At 38.7% G+C, this 23,935-nt stretch overlaps 1 protein-coding gene across 1 annotated transcript in view; it reads right to left on the bottom strand.

The window, feature by feature from the left end:
- Nucleotides 1–22,763, bottom strand: part of Slc26a3 (solute carrier family 26 member 3) — a 27,810-nt gene extending 5,047 nt beyond the window's left edge. The window contains exons 1-16 of the mRNA XM_008830716.3: nt 22,633–22,763; nt 22,009–22,148; nt 19,750–19,860; nt 19,099–19,268; nt 17,569–17,733; nt 15,364–15,516; nt 14,688–14,770; nt 11,518–11,665; nt 11,287–11,400; nt 11,105–11,182; nt 7,699–7,794; nt 6,056–6,162; nt 4,861–4,930; nt 4,673–4,765; nt 3,264–3,359; nt 2,384–2,617 (exon numbers count right to left, since the gene is read on the bottom strand). Coding sequence (XP_008828938.1) covers nt 2,384–2,617; nt 3,264–3,359; nt 4,673–4,765; nt 4,861–4,930; nt 6,056–6,162; nt 7,699–7,794; nt 11,105–11,182; nt 11,287–11,400; nt 11,518–11,665; nt 14,688–14,770; nt 15,364–15,516; nt 17,569–17,733; nt 19,099–19,268; nt 19,750–19,860; nt 22,009–22,148; nt 22,633–22,763 — 1,989 coding nt within the window. The remainder of the gene's footprint in view (nt 1–2,383; nt 2,618–3,263; nt 3,360–4,672; nt 4,766–4,860; nt 4,931–6,055; nt 6,163–7,698; nt 7,795–11,104; nt 11,183–11,286; nt 11,401–11,517; nt 11,666–14,687; nt 14,771–15,363; nt 15,517–17,568; nt 17,734–19,098; nt 19,269–19,749; nt 19,861–22,008; nt 22,149–22,632) is intronic.
- Nucleotides 22,764–23,935: the final 1,172 nt, after the last annotated feature.

Here is a 23,935-nt window from a genome sequence, read left to right as displayed (position 1 = left end):
GCAGTGGAGATCTTTTTTAAACGTTGGAACCTCATTTAATTTTATGTCTTATAGAGTTTATAATGAGTAAAAGATTATATAAGGGTAATAATTCATCTGTAAACCTAGAAATGTACAGCCAATTTTGAAAGAGATGTACCCTAGCTCAGAAAAATGTTATTGAATAGGTTAATGCTGTTGTAATGAAATGCTTCTTTTAATTAAAATTAAAAAAATGAAAAAAAAAATCTCCATGCGTTGTTCAAAGATCAGCTGTAAACTGCTAGTAATTATATCATATATCACTGTGTTAGTTACTTTTCTCATTGCTTTGTCAAAATACCTGACAAAATCAATTAAAGGAAGGAAAGGATTATTGTGGCTCAGTTGGAGGTGCAGTCTGTCATTGCAGGAAAGCCATGGTGGAGACAGCAGTGAACGTGGTTCTAGCAGAAAAAAAAAAACCTGAAGGCCTCCTCCATAAGAAATTAACATGAAAATTCTTGAGGGAAGCATAAGAAAATGTTCTGTCTCAAACACTCAAGATCACCTCTATTCAATTTCAACATAGTATGTTCTGTGGAGATCATTAGCACTAGAACTTTCTATCCATATAAAACAAAACATACACTATACCATGGGTCTATGTTAGTCATTATTCCAATCTGCAGCAGCTGGATGTGTCTAGCACCAAGGAATAAAGCCTTAGGTTCCTGGTCTTTATGCTAAAAGCAAACACCTGTGCTGATGAAGTAAGAAAAAGTAGCTTCCATTCTTGATCAGGTGAGATCACTGATACCATCAACATCAACAATAAACACTTTTAGAACTTCCACAGGCACTGTATAAAGAACTGGAATTTTTAAAAACTTGTCAGAATCTTTGTTCTTTGTGCTATACTGCTAGTATTAAAAGTGTTATGTGTGAATATAGTTTCTCTTAAGCTAAAATAGCAGCAGCAACAACAAAACAAGAAACGAAAAAGAAAGCTATCTTGATAGTTATGTGTTGTTTAAAAATTTAACTTGGAAAGCTATGCATGGTAGTACATGCCTGTGGTCCCATAGATGAAGATAAAAACAAAGCCACTGTTCCATCTCCCTACCCCAGACCCTCCCAATTCTGCTCTGATATCATGATGATGTAAATACAATGACTGTTAAGAGTCTTAGTGTACCAGCAATGCCTGGGGTTTAATAGGCAGAGGCAGGAAGATCATGAGTTCAAGGCCAGTTTAGGCTATATAGCAAGTTCCAGGACAGCCTGTGCTACATGAGATCCTGTCTCAAAAACCAAACAAAAAACAAACCACAAAAGGGGAAAAAGATAAGTTGGGAAAAACCCAAGTTGATTTCTAATTTTGTGTATAGTTCACCCATACTTAATAGAACTTAGTTAAGTATAATTAGGCAGATACCCATGAAAAGCTAAGAAAACCAGAAAGCAATGTAGGATGTTTTAAATTTTCTTCATGTTTCTTCACTTTTGTTGGAAATTAGTTTTAGTCATGCTGAATATACTATCGAAACAGACCACACCTGCTTACTTTAGTCCTGTTTGTAAATCCCACATCATTTCATTCTTTCATATAGCTACATTTTATAGTATAATAGATGATGCACTTTTAAAAAGCTAAGTGAATTTTTATCAGTTTAAAAATAGATGAAGATAAAAACAAAGCCACTGTTCCATCTCCCTGCCCTAGACCCTCCCAGTTCTGCTTTGATATCATGATAATGTAAATATAATGACTGTTAAGAGTCTTAGTGTACCAGCAATGCCTGGGGTTTAATAAAATGTGACTGTAGCTGTCTATCTGTGGATTCCACTTTACATTTGAAGTACAGATTTGTTTGCCTTCAAAATTATGTACAGTTTCATGGGAAGTGCACAAGTTCATTCACACTCTCCACCCCCAAACAAAACTAAGATTAAAATTCAGTTTAAGTGTGTAGTATCCAGGCTGAGGAGATGTCTCACTTGGTAAAGTGCTTAAGGCAACCAAGAGAATCTGAATTTGATCCTCAGAACCTACATTAAAAAAAAAAAAAAAAAAGCTAGGGAGTGATGGCATGGGTCGGGGGCGGGGAGACAAGTGGTTCCCTAGATTTCATTGGCCAGCCTGTCTAACCTAATCATTGAGCTCTAGGTTCAGTGAGAGACCCTGTCTCAAAAAATAAGACACAGATTATCTGAGGAAGACGCTTGATGCGTCTGAATTCCACACAGACAACACACTTTATTAAAAATAAACACACACACACACACACACACACACACACACACACACACACACCAAGAAAGAGAGAGAGAGGGAATTATCTAAAGAAGTGTTCTTTCATAAATACAACTTTTACCATTAGTCAACGATTGCCTTATTTCCATTAAGAAAAAAACAGATTACCATTTTGAGACCCCTCATTGAAGAAACATCAAGAAAGGACACTGCTGAAAAATCAAGGATGAGGCTGTGGAGGCTGATTTTGGGGACCAAAATGTTGAGAGGAAGACTGGCATTCCAGTCTATCTCAAAGGGCAGGTCTGTGGTGTTGATGGGCTGGTCCAGTTCTTCTATCTGGTGGTTGTCTAATTCTTCATCAGAGTCTTTTAAGCCATCAGCAGTACATATAAACCCTTTCTGCAAGAGAGGGAGGGTAACAAGTGTGATAATTCTGACTGGAAAAAAATGTGTATATGTCAAGGATAAACCAGGGAGTTTGGAAAGCACAAATTCAAAGTTGAGTCAGCAATAGCATTATAGATGCTTGGTATTTTTATATGTTGGTGCTTTGGTATGTTTTGCCTTTGTACTTTTCCCAGTATAATAAAATTTTAAGGAGGTCCTCAAAGATGCTGTGATGGCTACATTTTAATTGTCAACTTGACAGAACCTAGAATCATTTGGGAAGAAAATCTCAATAATGGATTGTCTAGATCAAGTTGGCCTTGATCTTCAAAGGATTGCCCTAACTATTGTTGATTGATGTGGGAAGACCCAGCCCACTCTGGGTGGCACTGTTCCCTAGGTAGGGGATCCTGAACTGTATAAGAGAGAGCATGCATGCACCCTTTTCTCTCTGCTGTTGGCTGTGGATATGACTACTATGGACTGTTTTCTGATCTCCACATGTGTGCACACACAATAAATAAATATAATTAAAATGATATTAATTAACACATGGAATAGTTTGCTTATTGGCATTACATTTTAAGTCATAGTACTAAGACCTTAAATCATGCTTTACAAAGCTTAAAACACCTGGGAATGTGGTAAGAAAACTTACAGGTGTCACTTGCAGCAGGCCTTGCTTCTGTAGTTTCCGGATTTTCTTCAAAGCTTTGTTGCGCTTGCGTAGAATTCGAAGCGGATTAAAGCCAACCTGAAAGACCATTTACTGTGTTACGGGGGAGTTGAATATTCCACTGCTTACAGGCATGATAGTAAAGAGTAGCTGGGATGGGGCAGGGGGATTGGGACATATATGAATATTTGTGGTAAAATACCAAAGTGATTTAAATGATACCAGTAACAACACTGAGTCAAGCCTACAGTTTGCTTAGTCTGCATGCAACTAGCAAAATTCAAAAAACTTCCATACAGTCCAGGATTTATTCATAAATAATCTGTCAATGGATTTAAATATTATTTGAATTTCTGTTTGGAGTACATACAACTCCTTAGGGGATTTTATTTTCTTTTTGTCAAATATAAGTGACACCTAATTAGAATTTTGTTCCTATGTGTTTTTATTCTATTAAAGCTTATGTAGTTATATTTTATAAAATGTATTCCAATATATTATGGTTTGGGTATACGATTTGGGGCTAACCTTCATTTTCCCCTTTTAAACAAATGTGTTCCTATTACTTCAATATTTAGCTGTAAAGTAACAAGATTGGAGGACCAAATTATACAATACAAAACTTTGGCCAACAATAAAGTTAAATAGAAAGATGTTAGAGTAAGTAAACAGGGCTATTTAGAAAACTCTATGTACAACATGATCCCTTTCTCCTACTTTTAAGATGAAGTCTCATGTAACCCATGCTGGCCTCAGACTTGCTATGTAACCAAGGATCACTGTGAACTTCTGGTCCTTCTGTGTCTAGCTGGGCTCTATCCCCAGCCCCAGCCCAATCCCATTTTTGTACAAAACAAATGAATACCTTGGGTAGAATACTATCTGATACACAAAACACTAATCCATATCATTAGGGCTTAAGGCATAAAGTAGACCAAAGGCAAGTTTTTAAGAGTGAATACTAAGGTTTTGTTTCTTAATCTTGGCCTTTTTACCAGAACATTCAATATTGATTGCTAAGTGCCCATTTACAACTGATATCCTGATCTTGTCAATGATGCAGTCCAATAGCAAATAATTCCACTATTGTTTCTGATGTTGATGCCCCAAGAAAATCTATTAAAAATCAGCTGCCTAATGCCAGGTAGTAAATGTTTGCAGCAGAATCTAAAAGCAAGGATTCCATCTTGAACTTCACATGAAGAAGCTTATTTCTCAACCTATTAATGCAGCCTTTTAAGGTAGTTTCATCTACTCTGGGGCATGTGACACAAAACCCTGACACAATGAAGACTCAACCTATAAGATGTCAATGATCGTGTTAAAGAATAAACATCTCATTCCTAGATTTTCTTCCTTTTCAAAAAATGTTGAACAACCCCAAACCTTACAGCATCGGTAAGTTTCTGCTTAAAGAAACCAATGTTTGCAAAGTAGATTGGAGATGGACATCTGAAAATTTTCACTCCTTCGGGTTCATACATCTACAAGGCAGAGAAGTAACATGGTTAGATGGTTTCCACTGGATTCATAGTGATAACCTTTTAGTGAGTCAAAGACAACAATGAATCTTTCTTACGTCAGAATAATCTTTTCTGTTCTTATAGATGTTGCTCCTTCCAACATTAGCCAGTGTACTGCATTTTGGACTGTAGGGAAAAACAAAGCCAAGTAAATCATTTTTGCATATGCTAAGCCTAACATTGTTTTTCTTTCTATCAAATCAACACAGGCTCAATTTTAAATTTTAAGTGGTGGGGAAATCATATCATTAAAGACCCTGGAGGACAAACACATTGTCTTTGTGTCCCCAGGGCTCCTTAAACAGCTCCTCTCTACAACATCACAATAATTCCCATATACTTTTGCCAGTTTAATTCTAAGCATCACTGTTATTCAGTTAGGTAAGGCCCTATGAGTACCCAATTATATGAAGAAGGACATGGAGAAGAAAAGACTTGCCTATGTGATCATTCAGTTTATCTCTATGTTTAATATATCTCTAGTAAGGAATGCAATCCAGTAAAAATACAAGTATACAAATATAAGAACAATAGAATAAATTCCATGACAGCATATTCCATTAGTCAAGGAATACCTTTAACTGTGATAGCAACTTGTGTTCTAAAACACCTTAGTTTCCAAGAAGTCTTATTTCTCTTTGTAAATATGCCATGTATCCAGCTAGGCTGAGTGACCACATGGTGGTGATATTACCTGTGAAAAATTTAAAAATCACAAAGATGCTTGAACTGGATGATTCTTAAGAATCAAGTACTTCAATTATTTGTAGAATTTTAGGACAGAGGGGACTTTCAGAACTTCTCTGATCCAACTCATCTTGTAAGGTAGAAATATACTCTAAACACTGATGAAGAAGAGGGAGAGACCTCCACTGGTATAGAATTTCACAATCTTCTCAGTAATCCATTCTCCTGTTTAACCAACTTAAGGTAAAGACAGTAAACCTGCTTAGACAGAATCACTTCCTGTTTACAGACTCAGAGATGTACATGATTTCTTTGAGCCCTATATCAAAGCAGAAAGCAGGCAAGTAGTAGCTCTCCTTTTGGAACTGGAATCTAGAGCTGGGCCATTCTATTGCCCTTCAAGCCTTCAGGTAGGTAATTTGAGGGAGGTTATAATGGTCGTTCTTGATAGGTGTGCATGCCTATCAACCACACTACTCTTCTCTTAGTCATTGACAATTATTTTTGCTCTTTCAGTTAGGCAGGCTAAAGCCTGCCAGGTTGCAGAGCACACTGAGCACTTACAATTGGGTCCTGAACACGATAGTTAGGAGTTGAAAGGCCACACTCGCTGCCAGGCCCAACCCAAGTCCCAGGACAACGGCAAAGATGAAAGTCATGATCCAAATAAACTGTAAGAAGAGAAAACAACACACGCACCACTATTTAAGTAAAGTATAATGTCTTAGGTCCAGAGCTAGAGAAAGCATGAATTTCTAGGGCCAAAGGCAGATGTTGGAAGTTGTTATCTTGGGCCAGGGAACAAAGTACTAGGAAGGCATATCTCAAGAGGTCATTTCTGCTGGCTCAGTGCTAAGTCACAGAAACACAAGCAAATAAATAGAAAAAGTTCTATAGAGAGAATGCTCATTTCTGTTCCTGTCCCTGACCAGGTTAAAGAAATGGGATTGAGTCTATCTGTCATAACAAAAATTCCAGAACAGGCCATTCATTAAAAACCAGAAAAATATGGTGCAGGAGAGATGGCTCAGCTGTTGAGAGCACTGGCTGCTTTTGCAGATGACCCAAGGTTCAGTTCCTAGCACCCATATAGCAGCTAACAATGGTCTGTGACTCTAGTTCTAGGGGATCCAATGCCTTTGTCTGGCCTCCATTGTGTGTTGCATGCTTGTGGTACATTTACATGCATACCTGCAGACAAAACACTCATACACATAACATAAAAATAAATAAATAATAAATAGAAAAGAAAAAAGAGCCCCCGCCCCAACAAGTTAGGATTGGGGATGTAGCTCAGTGGTAGAACATTGACCTAGCATGTGCCATGTTGTGGGTTTGATCCTCAGCACTGGAAGGAAAACAAACCAACAAGCAAAACCCAGCAGATTAACAGGGACAGACTGTTCTACTCTTCTCTAGTCCTGTTGATTTAATTAATGGCTACTTTCTCTACAAAACTTTAGTGTGCTGAAAGGGGTTAAAATCCCACACAACGATATAGCAGGAGTAAAAGTTAACCAAATGTAAATTATTACTTTATGTTCTTTTAGTACCATAGGGTATGTTGGCAAGCATTTTTATACCACAGACTTTGACCCTGATTAAATTATAAACTCTGCTTTTGAAAGCAAGGCAAATTGAGAACAAGTGGGAACTTTCCAAAAGAACGAGTATTTGCAGGAGGAATGTCCAGATTTCAAACCTGCACAGAGTCTCTGGAAACTAACACATCATTTAATGAAGAACATAAGGAATACGCACCCTAAAATTTAGAGAGTTCCTCTGGCACTCAGGATGATGACAAGGACTTTAATGACAGAGCTAAGAAAAGCCCCACACTAGTGTTTTGTGAAACATTTTCTACTTGCAGGTGCCTATCCTTTTATTGGTCATTATTTTTGAAACACGACCTCATTCTGTATCTCAGGCTGGCCTCAAACTCATGGTTTTCCTGCCTCAGCTTCCAGAATGCTTAGATTATTGGCATGCACCACCATGCCTAGCTAGACTGCATCGTTTGAAGTTAAAAGTCTCAAATAACCCTCATTAGAATATGTAATTTCAAGAGAGGAAATAAAATTAATTAAGTTTATTTCAATAGACAAATAGAAGCAAAATTTCAGCTTACAATATAAATATACATTTTACATCAGCATTAAATGACCATTCTGATTTTTCATTTTCTCAAAGCCATTGTGTCTACTTACACAATCATATTTATCCTTTCGCCACAATCTGCCTATTTCAGCAAACTGCATCAGCATTCCCTTTAAGTTTCCAAGTGCTAAAGCTGCCAGGACAGACTGTGAAAGACATAAACACCAGATGTACTTTCAGGTTAATCAAATAAACCATATAGAAGCAAAGGTGAAGGCTGTAGATAAGTGAGTCCCTTAGCAGGCCTCAAAGCATATCAAAGGAATACACCCTCTTCCGGTGTGCAATACCATGCCAGACACACCAGGGTTGGGACTCTGACCTGTCCCCCTGCATGAAGTCCCCATCCCAGTGACAAGAGTAGAACTGTTATTTGTGACTAGACTATGCCATAGATGAATTGATAGCACTTAAAGTAGTCTACATCCTGGGAAAGAGAAAGGCAGATCTTAAGGCCTACAATAGGTAAACACTAAATAAATTGTCCCTAAGCAGAGTCAGTCTAATGTGTCTGTTAATTTAAACTGAGGAAATAGGGGTTGCCCTTTATAAAAACAAAGAAATAAATAAATGAAGCTTAGGGAGTTTGAGGCTTTAAAATGAGAACTCAGACCCATGGTGATGACAACTATCATGGCATTTTTAAAAAAAAGACTCTAAGATCACAGAACCATCAGCAAAGATTTGAAGCAGGTTCTGAGACAGCACAAGCCATACCTGCCCTATTCCCAGAACATACTATGGAAAACGCATATAGGGAGGGCTTAAAAATTAGTCGTTGAATGAGTAGATGAGCTAATAAATTCATATTCCCCATATTTATGACCACCCATAACATAACCTCTTAATAAGTCCTGATGTAGACACCATCAAGTGGTGGATTCACTAAGAGGGACTTGGATTGTTAAATCAGCCTGCCACATACTACTCCATACTTCTGATTTTTCATATGCCATAATCAGTCTTGTGGAAAAACATGCTGCATGTATTGCATCATCATTTGGGTTCCTGCCACGTCCCACCCCCCACTTCAAGAGGTTCTGTTCTGAATGCAGTGTTTTGTGTGGTCATAGCTTTCAGGCCATGAAGTCAGTTACCAAAGAAAACCAAACACAACTTCCATCTTTACATCTTGAAGATTGTTTAAATGGCCCAGGTATTTTAACTAATTTTTAAAATTTGTTATTTTTATTTTATGTGTATGAGTGCACTGCATGTAGGTAGGTGCTCCCATATTGTGCAATGCCTGTGGAAGTCAGAAGAGGGTGTCAGTTCCACTGGAACTGGAGTTGCAAATGGTTATCAGCCACCATGTGGTGCTAGGAATTGAACCTGGGGGTCCTCTGCAAGAGCAGCCAGTGCTCTTAACTGCTGAACCATCTCTCCAGCCCCAGCCCAAGTATTTTAAATCCTTAAAAGTACTTTGTATTTTAATATCTACTCAGTTAATTTGATTTCCTGTGAGCGTAGAGGTCATTGTTTAGAAAAAAATATAGTCTTAAGTAATTTTTAAAAGGAACCTGTGTACTAATGAATGCCAGTCAAAAAAAAATGGGGAAAACTGAATAAAATCACTAATTTACTTAACAGTGCTTTCTTTCTTTCTTTTTTTTTTTTTTAGCATCAATGTCCTGCTTTTAATATTGTACTCCAGATATGAGTTGTCACCTCTGTGGTGGTTAATGAAGGGTATATAGGACTCTGAACCCTAGGTTTCCTTGTTCTGCAGAAGTTTAGTATAAAATATGTTGTGACTAGATAGAAACATGTTATATTTTTCTTCAGGAATTATTTCCCAGCTGATCAGTGCTCCATGGAATGATAATTTGAAATGATTTACAATGAAATGACTATGTGACACTGTACTTAATAAAGAGTATGTACAGAGCACTGAGCAGCCACAGACAAGAAAGGGGGGTGGTTTTACCAGACGGGAACTGCTTAGACTCTGACGACACTTGCACTCAGTAACTATTCATTAGTATCCATTATCATGGGCTACTGAGACTTCATAGAATGAAAATAAGCAAAGCCCTTACTCAGCTGGAGTAAAGACAGTTCAGACAGTGATCTACAGAGAGTTTATTGCATGGACTCTGTATAGAAGTTGCTTTGATGAACATCCTAGACAAGGTCCTGGAGTGTGGTTTATTCACCAGAAAGGGTTTTAAATGACAATTGTTTCTTTAGTGTCTACAAATCAATGTGGGAGGGTAGCGCCACATCTACACAAGCAAGGAGCTCACTAGGGCTCTTCTCTATATGAGGGTATGTGATTTTTCTTATCAAGGCACTATTTTCCTATTTCTTCACTGACTCTTTCATGCCATCTGTTTTGAATGTAGGAATTCAGTATATGAAGAGCATACTTTTGGCAAATAGTGCTCTTGAAGATGGAGTTGGTCAATAGGGTCCTTAGAAATGACCACACTGGGAGTCGAGAAACCTGGGGCTGAATACACATTTCAGCTACCAATCAACATGGAAAAGAAAATCTAGATAACAACAAATAGACACGGCTGGGCTCTATCACTGTCTGCATCCTTTGCAGTCAGAAGTATAGCAGAATGCTTGGATAATAATATTCGGATTTTCTTTAATGATCTTAACATCGGTTGAGTACTTTACGTGTATTATCTCACTTAACTGTCACAGCTACTGTGGACGGCAGGCACTATTTCATTCCTGGTTTACATCTAAAGGCTTGAGGTTCAGAAGGGTTAAATCACTGGCCTCAAAGCACACAGATAATAAATGACAGAGCCAAGATTAGAAGTTGGTCACAAGGCTCCTGACCCATTGCTTTATGCCACGCTTTGAAATCCAATTAACACCCCAGAGAACAATGTACTTGTATGACTTCTGCATTGTCTAGAATCTGATGTTGTTTCAAAACATGGATGCTGTGGCAATTAACAAGTGTTAAAACTCTCACAGTTACAAATGGGGAACCCAAGGGCAAAAGGTGAAGTCTGTGTCTGGCTGTTTATTCTCATCCTACAAGCTGACAGTGTTGGTTTTGGAGTGAAACCAATCTTCTAGGAGCTGCAGGGTGTGTTCATACTAACAGGTGTGTAGCTGGTAGCACCATTCTCTGCAGTAGATAGAGGCCCTGATTACCTCAACCTTTCAGAAAAGCTTCACTTTGGTCAATCTAGTCAAAGCTATAGTGCCAGAGCACCTTCCTGCTTACACATTAATTATATTCCACACTACGCATCTGCAAAGAGCAGAGTAGATAAGGCAGCTCAGGATCTGCATTCCTGACATTCATAAAAGGCTGCCAGAAGAAAGGAAATCTTTTGGCTCGTATAGTGTTGGCTAAGGAGAGTATCTGAGAGTTTGTCATGATCTCATTTTCCCTAGCTTAGTTTATGCTTACAGAATTTGAGAGTCAGAGCCCTTGGTTGAGCATCTCAAAGAGAGAAATGCAATCCTGAAAAAGAGGAGGGTTACCTTCTGCAGTGGCTGCAGGAGAAATCCAATGGCTACAATTACAATCAGCACGATGATAGCCGAGATAAGACCAGCGATCTGTGAAGACAAAACAAATCTCATGACAGTTGGCACTGTCCCCTGCCTTGGACTTCCCAATCATGAGCACTACAGCAGCCCTTGCAGCAGGGATGCTGGGATACCTGTGTTTTGCCTCCTGTGCTTTCCTGAACCCCTGATCTGGAGAGGGCTGTGCTCCCTGCAAATCCTTGGAATGCTCCCGTGAATATGTTGCTCACACCCAAGGCGATTAACTCCTGACAGGAGACAAGGGAAAAAGTGTGTCCAGATACGCTGTTTTTCAGAAGAACAGTATGTGCACAACATGCTATTTACAGTTGTGTAGTGGGACCCAGTGTAGGCTGCATGCTCACCTGATTGCCATCAAGTGGATAATCGTATTTGAGGGAATAGACACTAGCGACTGAAAAAGCCACGGCGAAGCCGACGATTGCAATGCCAAAGCAGTCTCCTATGGTGTCCTGGAAAACTTGCACACTGGGTGTAATGGGGGGCTGAAATCTGAAATTGAGAGCAAGCAAAACTATGTGTCACCAGCTTGTTCATAAACTTGTATAATTATAGGGCAAATCAATGAATAAATGCAATCTGGGTTGAATTGTGTTTCACTTTAAAGCATGACATGTAAGAACTTAGTTTCATTGAAAACTTTCGTGTTTTCCCTTCTACTGTTGAAAAGTAATGCTTCTTGGATTTCATAAAGATTATAAAGCCAGTCCAACAACGATGGTGATCTTCATATGATCTTGCCAGGATACCGACATTATGATGTATAGTTTCTGGCAAAATGTCTTAGATTCAACCTATATTGTGTTGATGGGTTTCAAAGCATTACCCTCACTGCTGTGGGTGAAGGCGCTAAGCAAACACAACCTTGAGACAAGGAAAACTTCTCTCCGTTAATGACAGTAACCATTCATGGAAAACTTAACAAGTAGGCTTTGATTTTTGCCTGCACGCTGAGGAACTAGAGTCTACCACATCCAACAAAGAGCAGAGTGTACTTAAAGCTGATAAAAGTTTCAGACATATGTGTACCTCGCAGGGGATATGTCTATGTTCATCCCTCATGAACTTTGCCACATCTCAAACTCAACATCAATTTACAAAAATATTCAGCTTCTGTAAATACCTGTTTCAGACCTGAAACTTACAGGGAGTGAGATAATTGGATCCAGTCAAGTCTGTCTGAATTATTGTTTCATCTTTTGTGTCTTTGATAATAAATGTTCAGTTCTAGTTTTGAAAAAGTACTATGATTCCATACAAATTAGAAAGTTAGATTGAAATATTATTTTTTAAATAAATCTGATGGCAGATATGCAATTAAAGTTTGTTTGTATTTTATACCAAAATAATCAGGAGCCTACAATTCTTTTGTTTTGACTTTTGAATACTACAAAGTGGTATGATAGAGTTTATAGTCCAAAGACTTCATTCCCTAGCTCTGCCCCTTACTCTCCCTGAGCCTGGTTCCTCATTTGCCAAATGAAGATAACAAGACTTGCTCTCTTGTCTTCATAGTTTTGTGGGAAAGTAAACTAAAATAATGAATACAAGTACTGCACACCGTGAAAGAGCCTGCCAGCCATCATTGTAGGGTCCCCTGGAATCTAAACGTAGCCTCTGCATTTTTCCTTTGTCCTTTCAAGCACTTCCCTTGGGCCATGTTGTTCACATTTATCATGTGAGTGTGTGACTTCACAAAGTAACCTCTAAGCTGGCATATGCATTAGTAGAAAACTAGCAAGAATTAATAATCATTATCTTCTAGTAATATTCTATTTGTAGGCAGTAATATTCACAAGCAACAAAAATTTAAAACGTTCACTTAGAAAAAATGGCATGTAATAAGTCATATCAAGTGCCTTGAACCTAATTTAGGTGCTGAATTAGTAATAGTATTAATGGTTGAACTCTAATTACGGGTCTGGCACTTAACACACCATATGTAAAAACTCATTTAGTGCATCCAAGAATCCTTGTGATGACTATTATTTTTAGCCCCATTTTTATAACCAAGTGCATTGAGGAATAGTTTAGTAGATGTTCCCCAGGATAGGAGGTGAGTCTAAGTGAATTTCAGGTGTTCTGTAGCTGGAACCCTAAGCATGTCTATCTACTCGGTCATACTGCCTCTCTGGAGAGTTCATGGTTGATAAATGTGAGCTACCTCCTTCCCCACCCCATACACTTGGTGGGATAAGTACATGGGTATTTAATATATTTACTAAATAAGGCCTCTAGGATTATCACTCAATGATCTTAAGTTTATCATTTATTTTCAAAACCTTTCCACTTCTGACAAGATCCTCTTTGATTTTGCATTTGTTTATTTATTTCTCAATTTGGCTTATGTCTTCTAAGACATTTAAATAAAATGTAATCACTTGAAAATTTCAGGGTGGAGGGAAACCCCAGAAACAGACTTACTCTCAGCCTAGTTTCCACTTCACAGCTGTTTAAAATTAAAACTATATTTTGATTTATTAAGTGGAACACATGACGATGTGATGATAAATATATAATTATATAAATGTATATTACTTTAAAAAACAACACATATCTTCTGGTTTCCACAGACATTGCACATGTGGTGCATTTACATGCAGGCAACACACATAAGAGGAAATAAATAAATAAAATAAATTTTAAAAAGAATTCAGTGGAGCCAGGCGTGGTGGCGCACACCTGTAGTCCCAGCACTTGGGAGGCAGAGGCAGGCAGATCTCTGTGAGTTTAAGGCCAGCCTAGTCTACATAGTGAGTTCCAGGACAGCTGGGGCTACAGAGAGACCCTGTCTCAAAACGACAAAAAAAAAAAAAAAAAAAAAAAAAAAAAATCAGCTATTTTAAGACATAAATAGAGAGTGGTGTCTATATATGATTTCTGTAATTTTCAAGTGCTTGTTAAGCTGGAGAGAGGGAAACAGGCTTTATTTTAACAGGAAAATAATCTTTTCTTGCTGGAAAATACCTGTGATCAGAGATCAGAGAGAAAATGGAACAAAGGCCCAGTCTCTGCCTTCAACCCCCTAAGTGTATGGGGACACACTTAGAGATTCTGGTACCCTGGTTTCTCACCCTTCTGCAGCTGAAGTTGCTCCAGCTTTGCTCTAAATGTGATCTCAAGCAAGGACGGAGTGTGCCTGGACCGCTCAGGTGGTGTGCCCTCCCAGTGTCTCTTGGAACTTGGCTCCAGTGACCTCAAACAAAGTGTTGTTTACAGTAACTTCTGGACCAGGAAATCTGATTTCAGTTGAGGCTTCTTTATAAGAAGTTTGTTGTGCCTATTGTTTGAACTTTCACAGTTTTCCTAATTTTCACTTTCTCTTGAGTCCTTGATTGCTTCGTTTGTGAGCTTTTCTGCAAGAAGAATCTTTCTAAGAACTGTGGGGCTGTGGGGCTTGGCTTTTTTTTTTTTTTTTTTAACTGCTTCCTCAAGGGGGTTGTATGTTTCCTGTCACTACAGATCACTTATTCGATTGGGTGCCCGGAGATGCCAGTTTTGAAGACTCACTTACCCAAGACTCATGTTCCCAATCACGGCCACGTTAAACTTCTGCTCAAAGTTACAACCGTAGGATACACCTGCGGCAATCACAGTCTGCAAATTTCCAAATTGCCTGTTAGAATGTGAGATGCAACTAAGAGCCTTACTTTGAAAACAGATACCATTGCCAAAACCCCATAGCCACCTACTAAATAAGAATCTCAGGCTGGTGACATGGCTCAATGGGTAAAACCACTTGCTACCAAGCCTGACGACCTGAGTTTCATCCCCAGGCCCACATGGTGGAAGAAGAGAACCAACTCCTAAAAGTTGCCTCTGACCTTCACATATGTGCTATGGCATCCCACCAAAATAAGTAAACAAATGTAATAAAAACTATTTTAAAAATCTCTAGCCTAGGCTTAGTTATGGTTTAAGAAGTCCCATCACCACTGGGGTGGAGAATTGAAGCTCAAGGTCAAGTGCATCTTTTTTATAGTGTGGTTTTAGAGCTCTTGGTATACACTCCTTAGAAAGAACAAGCCCAGAAAATGAGAGGAAGTTATTAAATTCTGAGAGAAGAGAAATTCATACTAAACCCAGAAACTGAAGAAATATCATCAGCTGCCTCCCTGAAAACTGGTCTACAGACTGTGAAGAGGTTTCTGCATAAAAACACTAGACTGAAAAAATGATCTATCAATTACCACAATGAGCTCGATGGGGATAGGTACTGGAAGCTTGTTTTTGTAGCGCTGATTGATTTCTTTAAACACAAAGACAACCAGTAGGATGATCACAGATGTCACAAGGTCTGCAATGTTAGTCTTCTCAATTTGGGTGAAGATGGACTCCAAGACCTACCGTTAAAAACAAAAGCACCCATGTCCCATATGAATGAGCAATTTGAACACCGCATTTATCTCCAAATAGATTAAGACAGACGCTGAAGAAAAAGACTGGCATAGAGCAGTAGCCTTTCTCTGTTCCACTCCTGTTCTCCAGGAACCCTGAAACTCTAGAGACCATCATGAAGCCACAAGGAGGGTAAATCAGCCTACTACACAACACTGGCTTAGGAATGTTTCTGTCATTTTTTTCTGAGAAGCTGTTTGGCTACTGTCAAATTTTGTTTGGTATTCTTCATATTTTTGCAACAGATCTCTCCTGGTCCAAGGTCTCTTTGGCTTTTTTGTTTTGTTTTGTTGCACGATACTAAAAGCCAGAGCTTCACACATCCAGGGACATTGTTTTTCATTTCAGAATGTGAAATACTGTGAGATTATTTTCCTGACCAAGGAATAACTTCTAAACTCTGAATGTCTGTATTTGTTTTAAGCATATGCCCCCCTTAAATCTTGGCATTTTTCTAGTGCAGGCCCCTCATATTTCTTAGCTGATTGTCTGGGTCACATTGAAAATTGAGACTACCTGCACTATGTAGTCTTACTTCTTAAAGCCAATTGGATTGTCAGTCCACAGGCCCAGGACAGCTCAGGATTTCTCTAGTTGGATTTCACACCCCAGTTTTGGAGTAGTTCTGTGTGGGAGGGAGACTATTTGGAGCAAGTTTTGGCTCAGACTCCCAAACACTATGGACAGAAGGACTGAGGACACTGTCTGTTGTTAAATAAACTGATGGAGAGTCTCGGTTTTATACTGAACTAGGCCCCAACAGGCCAGACCAAAACAAAATGGTGTCACTCATGTCAACCGAGATGAAACTTTAAGGAAGCAGATGGATCCGAAACACAACAGTTTTAGATCCCAGTCTAAATTAACCTAATAAGGTATTTAACTCTGCTTTAACCCTTACTGGGATGGAATTTAGGGAGGGACAGCACTCTGTCACTAACCAGTCAGGTTTTTATTCTCGTTTGTTTTTCTGTTATCTGGTTCCCACATCATCAAATCCACTGTTCTGCTATTTTCCAGTGGGGTTTAAATAAACTAAGTCCATTTATATTGGCAACAGAGAGTGATGTGTGTCCAAAGTTCTGGTTAATCTCTCAAAATCAAAAAGTTGATCAAAGGGGGAAAATTAAGTATGGCCCAAAGCTGTCTCCACACATTTCAATTTGGCCCAAAATTTTCTCCATACACAGTAACCTAACTTGATGAGTAACCATGATGAAACCTTCTCTTGGAACAAGGAGCTGAGTCTCAGCCAATCAGGAGTGGCTAACTGCTTGAACACTATTCAAATAAGAAAGGCATGAGCTGCAGCCATTCAACTGCCTCAGTATCTGCCACAGATATGTTCTGTCACTTCATTTGCTCTGTCTATAAATGTAACCAAGCCATGTGCTGAGTGGAGCATTCCCAACCATTTTTTTCTCCAGACTTCTGCTTGATTCTAGAATTACAAATAAAACCCAAACTAGCTTTGCTGTAATGTTGTCTTTTGACACTTCTACTTTTCACTCTCTAGAGGACAGAACCACAACCCTAACTGCCTGTTCAATTTATAACCAAGGGGTAGGAAGGACTCAGAAATATCAATACCGAGAGCAGAGGATGTAGTTCAGAGACAGAGTGCTTGCCTACCATGTGGTAGGGCCTGGGTTTGGTCTCCAGCATCACTAAACCCAAAACAAAACCTTAAAAAAAAACCCTCAAGACAAAATAGTAAAGCTTTTAATAATATACTTAGATTATATTTTTTCTTCTTGACTCTCTGAAAGTCTACTGTATAGCCACACTTCTTGAACCCTGATGAGGTAGATATGGTTGACTTTCACTGTTGTTTTCTTTGCTAGCTTTTCCCCACTGTGAATCAATTTCACAAACCATTGATTTTGTGGAATTTCTAGGTAGACCCCTCAGCAAAGATATTAAAAGAAGATTCTTCAAGGAACTCAAGAGTGACCTTCATGCACTTCAGTGTTTTCTTAAGTGAAAATAATACTCACTTTGAAAATCGAGAATGGGTCAGTGTGTGCCGGAACTGTCAGCTGCAGCATGAATTTGAGTTGGGAAACCAAAACATGAATAGCAGCGGCTGTGGTGAAGCCACTGATTAGGGACTCGGATAGGTATATCACTACAAATCCAATCTTCAGAACCCCCAGGAGCAACTGTAAAGAGAAGGACATAGCCTTGGACAACAAAGATTAGGAGTATGCCTCCACGAACTGGAGGATCCACAGCTGAAGCCGGTCAGCCTGTGCGCATAGGCCTTGGCACACTGCCCATCAGGATTCCTCTTTTTCCATCCCTTCCCTCAGGTTGAACAGTACATACGTTCAGTATGCCCCCCAGGAAGTATCAGACTTTAAGTGCGGTTTCTTTAGAAGACTCGTCGTAAGCCTTTTATAGCCAAAGCTTATCTAGCATCAGTCCTCATGAATTTGTTGTTGGATTATGCACAGGTGAGTGCTTATTTATATTTCCCTAAACAAGTTGCTTGACTGGGGCTGGTAAAATGGCTTAGAGGATTAAAGTACTTGCTGCCATGCCAAACAAGCTGAGTTGGACCCCCAGGACCCTCACAATGGAAGGAGATAATTGACTCCTACAAGCTGGTTCTCTCTATCTCTCTCTCTCTCAGAGTAAATAAATAAATAATAAATATTAACAACAAGAAAATAAATATGTGGCTGCATATTGGATATCAGAAGTGCTCAGTAAGGAGACAAGTGTGCTTATTTCTCCCAGAGCATAATTAATAAGTATATTAAGTGGATTCTCTTTCCTCTAGACACTTCGCCTGCTTTTCCATTCATGTGTCTAGAATGCAGATAGAACTCTGTGCACACAAAGTCCAAATTGGGTTCTGCTTCTGCATTAAGTTTATAAGTGTTCTAGAACCAACTGACACATGGTTTGTCACAAGGATACACACTTCTGTCCTTATAAAATTAAGTTTTCCTTTCTTTTAGAAATGATTTTAACTAATAATATCACTGACTGTACACTAAAGCGATATCTTGAAAAATTCATGACTTTTTCACTACTCATAGTGGTGTCAGCATTGGGCCCAGGAATGAAGATTTAGCCCCACTGCAATCCTTTCCAGTTTTCTTTCTAAATCTTTGATATGAATAGTTAAAAAGGCAAAGTCCCCATACCTTCCAACTAAATTATAGTTCTTGAGGAATTAGAAAGAAAAAAGATTCCAAGCTACTTATGTCATTATATAGCTATGTTTAATGACTTTTGTTGAATTAAGCATTTCTTTCTTGGCCATGCCTACCTCACTCCTGCCCTTTTCCCATTCTATCTAGATCCTGCTCACCTGTTTTTGTGATGTGGATCTGCCCCTCAGCTTTACTCTTCTGGTTATGGTGAATAACCCTTCTTAAATACTTCCTATGGCCCACCAGTGGAGGGACGCTAACCAAAGGGAAGATGAGGAGGGACAGCAGGAGGGAGAGGATATGGAAAGGGATGTACCAGCCAAGACAGATTTTGGTAGGCAATTATGTGAGGATAGTGCTCACCTGAATGATTCCAGAAAGAACTGTGATTGATGCAGCCACCATTATCTTTCTCTGATCATCTACTGTCCCGTTTTCTGCTGAGCCTGTGGACAGTTCTGCAGTGGCACCGGCATCTGAGGCTACTCTTGCAACTGCTGCTCCTACCATCATACTCAGAACTGGAAAGGGACCTTATTGACAGGAGGCAAAGTATAGTCAGTGTGTGCATCCCTAAAGCAGAGTTGTCTTTCAACCATAATATTGCATACAACAAGCTATCATGTACAGCCTGCCTTGGTCTTATTTCTTTAAAAATTTTTTGAATTATTTATTTTTATTTTATGCATATGAATGTCTTGTCTGCATGTATATAAGTGTACCCATGTTGTGCAATGCCCACAAAGGCCAGAAGAGGGCATCAGATTCCCTGCAACTGGAGTTATGGATGGTTATTAGCCACCCTGTGGGTGCTGGGAACTGAACCTGGGTCCTCTGCAAGAGCACCCAGCACCCTTAACTGCTGAGCCATCTCTACAGCCCCTTTAGTTTTAATTCTTATAGGAAATTATGAGTCTTCTGAATTATGAACAATCTGGAATTTACAATGAGTTTCTAATAGCATTCATAAAGAAGAAGTGATATGATCATGAACTGGCCCAGTAATTGACTTACCCACAGATATGTGTCTGGAAGTGCCCAAGAAAAAGTAGGTTATGACTGGGAAAAAGGCTGCATACAACCCATAGCCTGGAGGAATGGTGACCAGCAAAGCAAATGCTAAACCTGTAAACACAAGCATCAGGAGCCTTATTTTTCATTAGATTCTTCTAGTCTCCAGATTGGGCCTTTGAAATAAGTTACTATATTAGTTCAAGCTATATTAAAGGTATAACTATGAGAACTAAAACTATCAACTGCTTAGGAGAAAGCATAAGTATAAATTTTTGCAACCTTGTATTAGCCAATAGTCTCTTAGCAATGACACACTGCACTTACAGAATAAATAATCAAAGAAACAAAAATTGATTTTGTGAAAATTTAAAAATGTTGAGTTGGGAGTGTGGATCAGTAGAAGGATGCTTTTGGAGAGTACTAGCATATGGGAAGTCCTGGGTTTGTTCACAGAAATGAAAAAAGTATACTCAAAAGATACTGTCAAAATAGTGAACCGGGGTTTTAGCTTAGTGGTACAACATTTGCACAGCATGCAGGATGCCTTAGGTTGAATCCCTAGTACTGCAAAATAAGATCTGGGGAGTCGGGCTATAGCTCAATGGTAGTGTATTTGCCTAGCATTGTGTGAGGCTCTGAGTTCAATCCATTCTCCCCTAACACACACACACACACACACACACACACATGCATGCACACACACACATACACACACATGCATGCACACACACACATACACACACACATGCACACACACACACTCCTATTAAAAACACAGGCAATGGCTATAATGGGTCATTTTTTAGGTTGGGCATGGTGGTACATGCTTGTAATCCTAGCATTTGGGAGGTGGAGGAAAGATGATCAGGAGTTTGAGGTCAGCCTAAGCTACATGAGGTCCTATCTCAGTCCCACTCATTCCAATTTTATAAGCAGAAAGTGAAACAGCAGCACACAGAATGAAAAATGTTATCTGCAAATAATATTAGATAAAGATTAGTATCAGGAGAATATAAATGACACTTGCAACTATAAAATAAAAGACAGCACCCCTCCCCCCTTTTTTTGAGACAGAGTCTTGTATATCCCAGGCTGGCCTCAAACTCACTATCTAGTCAAACTTCTGCCCTTCTGCTTCTACCTCCTGAATGCGGGGATTACAGGCACATACCATCATGCCTGACTCATGTTGATGGGTGATGGAACTCAGGGCTTTGTACATATTAGGTAAGCACTCTACCAACTGAGCCACATCTCTATCCCTGAAAACCCAATTTTTAAAAGATAATGAGAACTTGCACAGCATGGATGCCTTAGGTTGAATCCCTAGTACTGCAAAATAAGGTAGGGGGAGCTGAGCTGGGGGCCTATTTAAAGACCCATTTTTCCAAAGACATGCAATTGAAAATGAACATGTGAAAAGAACAGATACATAACATTATTAGTTATTGGTCAAATATAAATCCAAACAATGAGATACTACTTATCAGCTAAGATAAAAAAGATGAACAATAGAAAGCAGTAGAGATGTGTCAACATCTGAAGTCACATACACTGCTAATGGGAATGTAAACTGCAGCTATGGGAGAAAACAATTTGGCAGTTCTACAAGTGATTAAATATAGAATTATCATAGGATCTGGGATTTACACTGCTAGGGATACACCCAGGTAGTTTAAACATGTTTACACAAAACTTGCACACAAATATTCATAATAGCACTATTCAAATATTCAGCAAAGTATGGTATCTCCATACAATAAAGTATCATTGTCTGAGTCACAATATGGATTAGCCTGGAAAACATTATATACTAAGAGGTAAGACACAAAGTGCACATATTATACAATTCCATTTCTAAGAAATATCCATAATAGGGAATCCAGACAATTGGAATGTTAATCAAGGGAATGAGAGGAGGAAGGAATGTGAAGTGTCAATCAAAGGGCAAGGGATTTGGGGTGTGTATATGTGGGGGGGAGAGAGAGAAAGAGAGAGAGAGAGAGAGGTGAAAATGTTCTAGAGTTAGTGATGTTAGATGCACAACCTGCTGAATATATTAAGCACCACAAAACTATACCTATCAATAAAGGGTGACTGGTCACATAGATTGGTGGAGGAATGCATGCCTAATATGCATGAAGCCCTAGGTTTGATATCCAGCACCACACATGTGTATGCATACATATACACACATTAAAAAATTGTAAAGGGGAATTTTATGATGAATGAATTGTACAGAGAAAAGAAGACAGTCACCTTGCAGTACCGCCACCAGTCCTGTGCTGATTCCAGAGACGATGTCACTCAGCAGCCATTCCTTCACTCTGTATGCTGGCAGCCAAGATGCTATGGGGAACAACGACAGGAAAATCTTCTTGGCCTTCTGTGTGGAACACCTGGAAACATTGGAAATCACAGGTCAGTGAATTCATACCAAATTTGTAAGTTTGGTTCCTAATGATAGGTAGAAAATTGGTAAAGAATGACAACAAAATCAACTAAGCAATTTCACTCACTAACCTTCACATCTTTCCCACATCAAATGTTCTCTGGTCACTATCAAAGAATTTTTTTTTAAATGCCAGCTTTTCTTCAGTTATAGTAGAACGTCTTCTGTGTCATCCTTAGCTTGAGCTGTGTAACACTGAGAATTCACTTCTGTCCCCATCTCTTAACTGTCTGACTCAGAAAGATGATGCAGATAGTTGAGGTGGTGTGTGCCTTTTAGATTATCTTTGTACCTCACGCAGGGAGTAAGAAGTTTGAAAAGTGAAAATCAAAAGATCTCGGAGTTATGGACTAGAGCCAGAAAGCTAGAAAATTTAGGAGAAATTGCTTCATTTCTTCCTCATTCCAGGACCTTAAAAAAAAGTCTCTTACCTACAATAATTTTTGAGATGATACAGAAATGTCTTGTGATGTCTGGGCGTCTTCTTATGCTCTTCTCCAAAAGCGTTTACAGAATACACCGGCCTGGCCACCACATACTGATTCCCTATGGGTTCGATCATTTTGCTTTCTCTTGGGACCCTGGCGAGGAAGGCCTTTGGAACTATGTGGTGAACACTTCTTGCCTTTTACAGATTAAAAATGCCTGAAACCAAACAGAGCTTGCTTCTTAAATAACTCAGAGATAATGTGATGCAATTTACAGATGAGTGAGCTCCGAACTGAATGTTACCACCTTTTGAGATCAAAAGAGGCAGAATGAAGGAACCTGGACTGTGTTTTGCCACAGAAATACCACTTTTCTTCCAATGAGCTGGGCATAATTCCTTCTTATAAGAAAATGAGACATTATTTTTTTAAAGGTAGCCAAAAAACAGTGAAGTTGACTCAGTTTACTAATCATTCTTGAGATCAACTTCTCAACTTGTTTTTCTCTTGAAATGTTTCCAAAGTTATCGTACTGGCATAGTGGGGCAGGTGAAATCCTATTTACAGACCCTAATTCCAAACAAGGTGTTTCTAATTTACTCATAATAATTGATTAAATAATATCTCATAAAATGTTTTTAATTTGTGAAATTCAAGTACATTGTTAATTTGTTTTCTTATAGTTCCTGGGAGTCAGAGCCTTACAATTTATAGTCGAAGAAACTGTGTACAGACGAAGCATGCCTTGTTTACTTAGTTCATGAGTAACAAGGTCCTTTTGAAGGAAAAATCTCAGGCAACTTCCTTAACATCTTTGAGCTTCCTTTATATAATTGGGATAATGATGCCCCCATTTCAAGGTGATTATGACGATTTAGTGAGAATGTTTTCAAAACTTCTACTAACGTGTCTGGCATGTTACAAGCATTCAACACATGGTAGCTATGATTTTTAACAGTCAACATTTTCTGGGGCTGGGAGAGCATTGGCATAAACAAGGCCAGGGGTTCAATTCCAAGTACCACCAAATAAATAAGCAAATAAATAAATAAATAAATAGCATTTTCTGCACAAGGTGCCTAAATTTTTATTCATATCAATTTTCTTTTTATTATTCTTTTTTATTTCTATTATTCTTAAAAGATCACTTTATAAAATCCTAATTTATCACTCACAGTTCTTTGAGGCATTTACTATTATTTACTATTATTGTTATTTTCATCTTCCAAATGAGAAAATTGTGTACACTCTCACCCTTTGCCAAAATCTAAGTGCCTTTTCTTCACACAGCTAATCGTGTCAAACA

The sequence above is a fragment of the Nannospalax galili genome, unplaced genomic scaffold (genome assembly GCF_000622305.1).
Source record: "Nannospalax galili isolate Female #2095 unplaced genomic scaffold, S.galili_v1.0 scaffold312, whole genome shotgun sequence".
Lineage (NCBI taxonomy): Eukaryota > Metazoa > Chordata > Mammalia > Rodentia > Spalacidae > Nannospalax > Nannospalax galili.
This window is presented reverse-complemented; position numbering and strand designations above follow the sequence as displayed.